The 7,629-nt window shown below is 46.5% G+C and overlaps 1 protein-coding gene across 1 annotated transcript in view; it reads left to right on the forward strand.

Moving 5' to 3' along the window:
* LOC102896439 (myosin-16) overlaps positions 1-7,629 on the forward strand; it is a 61,201-nt gene that overhangs the window by 26,985 nt on the left and 26,587 nt on the right. The window contains exons 21-26 of the mRNA XM_006913343.2: positions 569-742; positions 1,855-2,082; positions 3,108-3,212; positions 5,476-5,562; positions 5,787-5,932; positions 7,107-7,197. Of these exons, the coding sequence (XP_006913405.1) occupies positions 569-742; positions 1,855-2,082; positions 3,108-3,212; positions 5,476-5,562; positions 5,787-5,932; positions 7,107-7,197 (831 nt within the window). The remainder of the gene's footprint in view (positions 1-568; positions 743-1,854; positions 2,083-3,107; positions 3,213-5,475; positions 5,563-5,786; positions 5,933-7,106; positions 7,198-7,629) is intronic.

Consider the following 7,629-nt stretch of genomic DNA (forward strand, 5'->3'; position numbering starts at 1 on the left):
AAATTTTTAGTAGGCTTTCACTGGACAAAAAGTGTTATATAGTTGCAAGTTATGGTGCATAACCTTTTAATGCAAACTTGGCCACTTCGGAGAACAGACACAAGAGAGAAAGACAGAAAAAGACAGAGAAATAGAGAGATGCAGACAGAGATAAGAGAGAGAGAGAGAGAGAGAGAGAGAGAGAGAGAGAGAGAGAGAGAGAACTCAGAAGAGAAAAAGGCAGGAGAAAGCAGAGCTGTGAATGTAGCCAGGGTTCCAAACACACACAACTTACAGAACAGATGTAAGTACTGGGTACAGCTAGATGCTGAAGATTATCTAACTTCGTTTCTCCCGGAATCAAAGAGCATCCTGAGGACTGATCCTAAGCAAGGATGAGCCTCCTTTGTAGGGGCCAGAGATACTTTATGGCCTCTGTGGAGAAGGGCTCCTCACAGCTGCAGCAAGAGCTGCTTTCCACCCCAGTGGAGATGTGAGGCCCAGTCTGAGGCAGAGCCCCCACAACCCACCTCCTTGTCCCCTGGTAAAGCCCACCCCCTAACACCGTATGGTGCTACTGGCCACCCAGGTCAAGCCGCTCCTGAATGTGGCACGGCAAGAGGAAGAGATGAAGGCCAAAGAGGAAGAGCTGAGGAATGCCATGTCCAAGACACAGGAGCTGCTAACCAAGGTCAAGGAAATGGAGGAAAAGATGGTCACACTCAGTCAGGAGAAGAAAGACCTCACCATCCAGCTGCAGGCTGTATGTGGGGCCCTGACGGGGAGGGGAGGGGATGGGAGCTAGGAGTCTTGGCAACTAGAAATCCATGGTCCCTTCAGACCACAGGGAATTCCCAACCTTCTCTTTTCTTCTTTGTAATGTCTTCCTTGCTCCAGTTACCAAAAGGTCTCCATCAAAATTTTATTTGCCCACAGCAGCAGGCTGGGCACACATATATGTGCTGGCCTATAGGGATTGTCCAGACCTGGGGCCATGAGATGTAGTGGGTGGAACACCCCCGCAGCATGGCTCTGCCATGAGACTTTAGGAACTTGCCCTCTTTTCTTTGTCTCCTTTTTTTGCCTGTCAAGTGCAAACAGAGCAAGGAGACCAAATGACCTAGGTATCATGGGTGCCTGACTCAATGCCTCCATCCCTGCATTCCAAGATTATGACTGCAGTCACTGGTCCTTCTTGGATCTGACCCTCACAACCACCCTTTAAGGTGCCCAATTTTTACGCATAACCGGCAATGTAGAAAACTTATTTCGACTGACATTTAGAGACTTGATCAAGGTCTCAAGACCATCAGTAGAAAACCCACAACTGGGAGGGGTCCAGTTCCATCTTGGGTCCTTCCTGCTCTGCCACAGCCATGTCCGTGGGGCAGTGAGAACATCAGCACTTGTGCTGTCTGCCCAATTCCCCCAAGTTGTCTCTAGCATCATTTCTCCACATCCTTTAGATACCCCTGAGAAGTTGCTCAAGCTGAGACCCTTGTTTTATGTTTGAGGAGACTGAGGCCGAGTGAGACCACAGTAATAAAAGAATCTTCCATTTATAGAAGCACCTAGTGGGGATGTGAGGCCCAGCCTGAGGTAGAACTTCCATTTATAAAAGCACCATCTCTTTATATCTCACAGTGATTGTTTCCCTTATTTTGCAAAGAAATGAATTTCAGTAAAGTTATGCCATGAACCAAAAGTAACTCAGCTGATTCAGTCTTCTGACTCTGTGGCCAGTTGTTGCCTTACTAGCCCAGTCCCCTGTCCAACCATTTGTTTGGGGCCTATCAGCCCAAGGGTTGTCTGTCATCTTGGTCCCTTGCAGGTGCCTGGACTCCTGCCTATGACTAGGGCTCTTTCTTCCACCAGGAGCAAGAGAACCTGATGGATGCCGAGGAGCGCCTGACCCAGATGATGAAGACCAAAATGGAGTTGGAGAGCCAGATCTCAGATATGCGGGAGCGGTTGGAGGAAGAGGAAGGCACAGCTGCTTCCCTGAGTGCTTCCAAGCGCAAACTAGAGGGGGAGCTGAGTGACCTGAAGCGTGACCTGGAGGGCCTTGAGAGCACGCTGGCCAAGACAGAGAAGGAGAAGCAGGTGAGGAAGCCCTGGGCCCAACCATGCTCCTCTAAGGGCCGAGGAACCCCCAGCTCGCTCACCCTCCACACCTGGATCTCCCACAGCAGTGCTTCCTAGAGCCCACCAGCCACATGGGGCTGTTTTAATTTAATTCAATACAATTTAAAATGTGGTTCCCAAGTTGACCTAGCCACATTTCAAGTGCTCAATAGCCACACATGGCCAGTGCTGTCATGTTAGACAAAGCAGACTGAGACTATGTCCTTTGTTGCAGAAAGTTCTGCTAGACAGAGCAGCTGACTAAGGAAACAGCTCTTTCCATCATGCTACATCCAGGCTCAGGCCTAACTGGTTCTCCTCAAGCCTGGGATTCTAGGCATCTGCACTAGCCTGCTGCCTACTCAGCCTCAGCATCCCTGGCCCCTCACAGAATGTTCTGCAGCACCATGTATAACTTTCCTCCCTTCTCAGAAGAGGCAACTCTATCAGTATGATGAGGCCACCTGTAGCTGCTGGATTTCTACCCAAACAAGCAGTTGCTGGCCCCGCAAAGGAGACCCCCTGTCTCCTGATACTATCTGGCTGGCTTGGCCCCGGGGCCCCCTTCCTACCCTTCAAGCGAGTGGGATCTAAGAGCAGGGGAAAGTGGACACTGCCTAAACCCATGCCTCTCAAACTCTGATGTGCACACTAAACATCAGGATCCTGATAACATGTAGATTCTGGATCAGCAGGTCTAGCAGGGCCCCAAGATCAAAGTTTCTAACACATTCTTGGTCAATGACACAGCTGAAGCCCGAGGACCAGGCTTTGAGTAGTGAGGGCCTGAACTGATGGTTCTTGCTGCTCCCCTCACCCCCAAGATTCTGACTTAGTTGGTTGGGGTGTGCCCTGGGTGCTGGCATTTCTCAAGATCCCAGGTGACTCTAGTGTATAGTCAAGCCAAAGGCCCTCTCTCAGAGCAATTGCTTCCCCCTTTTCTCTCCCCACTGGAGGGTTTTCCCAGCCTTAAAGACCTGTCTCTTCCCTGCCCGGGTTTCTAGGCCCTGGATCACAAGGTCCGTACCCTGACCGGGGACCTCTCACTCCGTGAAGACTCTATTGCCAAGCTCCAGAAGGAGAAGAGGGCCCTGGAGGAGCTGCACCAGGTAGGCGCCACCCACTTCTCCCTTTGGTGGAGGAGTCAGAGCTCAGAAACTGGAGACCCTGGTTCATATCCCAGCTTTGCCACCCTTTGGGTAGGGGTCCTTAGGGAAGTCACAGACTCTCCTTAAATCTCTATTCCCTCATCAGTGAAGTGGGTAGGGTCACGTCTTAATGCCTTCCTTCCAGGTTTATTATAAGTGGGGTGACCATAATATAACTTATTACCCAAACTAGAACAGTTTTGACAGTGAAATGAGAGTAGCAGGCAGGAGTGAGGATGGTCCCCAGAGTCATAAAGATGAACTGGTGTATATGGAAGTGTCCTGTGAACTCCAAAGCACCTGATATATCACTGCAACAACAGGCATGAGCTCTTGAGATCATGCGGAGACTGACCCAATTGTTACAGGCTCAGGCTCCTAAATGCAGAGCCAGCTCTGACCAGCCATCAGTGCTAATTGTGGCACAGGTTACATCCTAGCTCTAAAGACACAGGTGCAAAGAGCAAGCTGAAGCCCAGAAACAGAGAATAGGCCCTCACCCCTGTGTTTGCTGGCACCATGAATCCACAACATGTCCCCTGAGCTGCCTCTGGAAATACCTCCTCTTAGACTGTGGCTTTCAACCATATCAAACCCAGAGCCTCCTTTTATAATGAATATGGCCAATTCTCATTATTCAAGGTAGTTATGTTCTATAAAGTCACTGCACATACTGAATTAGCAAGTACTAAACTTCTGCTCCTAGGGGAAATTTAGGGTTAGGTTCCTGCAAGCCTCTGGTCACAAAATTTTTGTCAAACAATTAATACATAATACATATGATTACAATGAATACATTATGTTGTTTTATGTGTGTTTCTGTTTAAAGACACCTTGTTTAGTACATATTGTTGATTAATTCAAACAATTAATACATAATACATATGATTACAATGAATACATTATGTTGTTTTATGTGTGTTTCTGTTTAAAGACACCTTGTTTAGTACATATTGTTGATTCCTTAACATTGAACTCAAGGTCAACAGCACTATATCTCATGCCTCAACGGAGCTTATCTAATACACAAAATTCTCTGTAAGGCACATCAAAACTATCTTGCACTAGACAACACTGTGCTTGGGTGCCATTTTAAACATTGAAATCACCAACTAAAAGTACAAAAATGTATAAATGTGAACACATTGTGAAAAGGACACTTGTTTGCAGTATGAGCTGAAACAAGAAGGCAGAGCATCGTCTCATCCAACCTCAGCTGAAAACTCCAAGCAACTCAAATTTTTCACCACTCTGCGCATATCCACAAATGACCATGAAAGCACCATAAGTATTGATTTGGAGATTACAAATAAATTTTAGCAAGTAGGTAAATAGGCAAAAAGATAATCTACAAATGATGAGGACTGACTATATTTTGGAAGCTTCTCTTATATCCTGAAATAAGAATTATAATGATATAACTAATACATAACTTAAAAAAAATCAAGGGCACCCTTCGACATAAAAGAGAAATTAATGGAAAGTAATTTATAATAAACAATGGGGCTGTCAATGTGTAAAATCTCAGGCAGATCAATTAGAAGAAGTGAGCTGCTTGCTGCCTGACGAAGCCTGTCTATAACAGCTGCAGATGGGCACAGGAGGGTGTGTTGGTGACTCAGATAGCAAAGTATGGCTGTCGCCAGTAATGCAGTTTTACAAAATGGTGAATAAACCTTGGAGAGATTTTGACAACAACAAATGAATCTTCTCTCAGTTTTCATGGTAGATCATTTTTTAAACATGTAATGGATACTAAATGAAAATATTTTTGAGTTCTACATAAAGTGGTAATGGGTCCTAGCTTCAGAAAATGATAATGATGGTTTTACTTACATGAATGCCTGGGTGGGATATCAGGCATGTAGATGGTAGAATTATTCTTTATGGTGCCAGATTGTGCAGAGCAAAGCAAGATGCCCAGCATCCCTGGAACCAATCACTAAGTGCTAGATGAGCCCCCAATCATTGTGACAACCAGAAGCCCCCCACAGATTTCCATATGCCCCATGGAGAACCAGAGACCCGCTACTGACCCAAGGGCCCACCTATGGCTGACGGGTGCTCAGGTCTGCCATGGTCTGACCCAGAACCCAGAAGCAGGAGCTCAGTAGCTGTTCACTAAAGTCAGCTCATCTCAGCTTAGAAGTGATGGCAGAGAACCAGGTCTGTTCAGCTGTTCCTGCGTGGCTCAAGGGGCACACATGTGTATCTTCCCTTCCAGAAAACCCTCGATGACCTACAAGCTGAGGAGGACAAGGTGAACCACCTAACCAAGAGCAACAGCAAACTCAGCACCCAGATCCATGAGGTAATGACCCATGGCTGAGCCAATTCTACAGCTCGAGGACCAGGTCCATCCTGAGGCACAGGGTCCTCATATTCATTTTGAGAACTGGACTGACACATCCCCTGGGGAAGTGAGAGACTTTCTGATGCAAAAGCTAAGGAACCAGGCCCAGTCTTGTTCCTTAGTTCATTCTGGCCTGAGACTACCCCCTCCTCTACTTTCTCTTGCTTTTCTTTTCTCCACAGCTGGAGGATAACTGGGAACAGGAAAAGAAAATCCGGGCAGAGGTGGAAAAGGCTCGTCGGAAAGCTGAGAGTGACTTGAAGATGACCATTGACAATCTTAATGAGATGGAGCGGTCCAAGATAGATCTTGAGGAAGTGGTGAAAAAGTATGCCCATGCAGTTATTCATTTATTCATTTTTTTCGTAACAATATTAGCAATATTTAGTACTTCCTGGATGGTACCAGGAGCCAGGCACTGTGCTGAGGGCTTCACATGTATTAATGCTGTCGCCAGCACCCACTATGTGCCATGTACTGTGCCCAGTAAAGAGGATAAAAGGAGGAAGAAGTAGGTACTTCCCTGTCCACAGAGAGCTCCCAGCCTCACACAAGGCCTGTTGAGTGATGAAAAGACTGGTACTAAGCAAAGTTTCCACCCCAGAGGGCAGAAAGTTCATAGAAACCTATAAACAGGTCTCTCAAAGATCACAAGGAGTTGAAAGGGTATTTTATCAATATCACTCTGGCAATAATGTGGAGGAAAGGTGGAGTGGAGAAAACATAGAACAGGAAGACCATAGGGAGGCTGCTGCAATAGCCCAGGGGTAAACCTGAACTAGGTAAGAGGCTGAGGGGATGGAGATAAGGAGTCAGATAAGGAAAAAGCTATTAGGGAGTAGAATTTGAACAATGCATCGTGAAGTATATTTTGCTAAGGCAGTTTAAAGCACCACAGACTGCTATGAGGGGCATACACAGCAAAACTGGCATCTCAGTATATTTCTTCTGTGGCACACACAGAAGGTGCATGCAATCTTGTCCATCCTCTTCATCTACTTGGTCTCTGGCATCTTAGTTCTCACATGTGGCTCCTTGACGCATGGAACTCATACATCAGAAGGAGACAGCCTTTTGTGGAAAGTTTCTGGAGGAAAATTCTCCCTAAAAATTTTAGGCAAAGCGCCAATATGATTCTAGAGCCCCTAGAATATAAACGGTATCACAGCGGTGATTTCTGTCTGGTTTGTTCCCTGATATGTCCCTGGAACCCTAAACAATGTCTGCACATAATAGGTACTAAATAAACATGTATAAAATTAATAAATGCATGAGTTAACTAATGAGTGAAAGAATAAGTGAATGAAAAGCCTATGGAGCTGATTCTGGGGCTCTGTAGAGTGAGACTTTCTGGGCTGTCACACTCGAAGGCCAATGGTTAGGGAGATGAGCAGTTTTCAACAGGTTCAAGGCCTGCTCCGGGAGTCCAGGCTCTGTTCCATGGCCAGCTCACTGGTCTACCCTCAGCACTTTTCCTCTGGAGATCAAACCTTCTCTTGCAGGAGGGATATGGAAATTAATTCTGTCAACTCTAAATATGAGGATGAGCAGTCTCTGAATGCCACTCTGCAGCGGAAACTGAAGGAACACCAGGTATGTCCAGGACTGAAAAGACTGAACTCGACTTTTGAGAAGCATTTTCCTGCGGCCTTTGCTCACATCAGCTGATCGGCTGCTAAATCTTCCTGAGGAGCAAAACTGCCACAGACACCTTGGAGACTGACTCATGTTTACCTCACTCAGGATTAAATTCAAAGTCCTTACAATGATTACAAGATCCTCCATGATCTAACCTCTGCTCCCTCCCCATGCTGGCTCCTAGCTGGGTCTCACATACCCCAGCCTCCTTCCTGCCTCAGGGCCATTGCACATACTCTGTGCCTTGTTTCTCTCTGCTTTTGACATTATCCATCACATGCTTAGCTTCCTTCTATCATTTCCATTTTAAAAAGCCACATGGTTAAGTTTCAAACTTCACACAGGAGAGATAAATCCCCGCCCTTCCCTGCCTCCCCCCCCACCCCC

The sequence above is a fragment of the Pteropus alecto genome, unplaced genomic scaffold (genome assembly GCF_000325575.1).
Source record: "Pteropus alecto unplaced genomic scaffold, ASM32557v1 scaffold20, whole genome shotgun sequence".
Classification (NCBI taxonomy): Eukaryota; Metazoa; Chordata; class Mammalia; order Chiroptera; family Pteropodidae; genus Pteropus; species Pteropus alecto.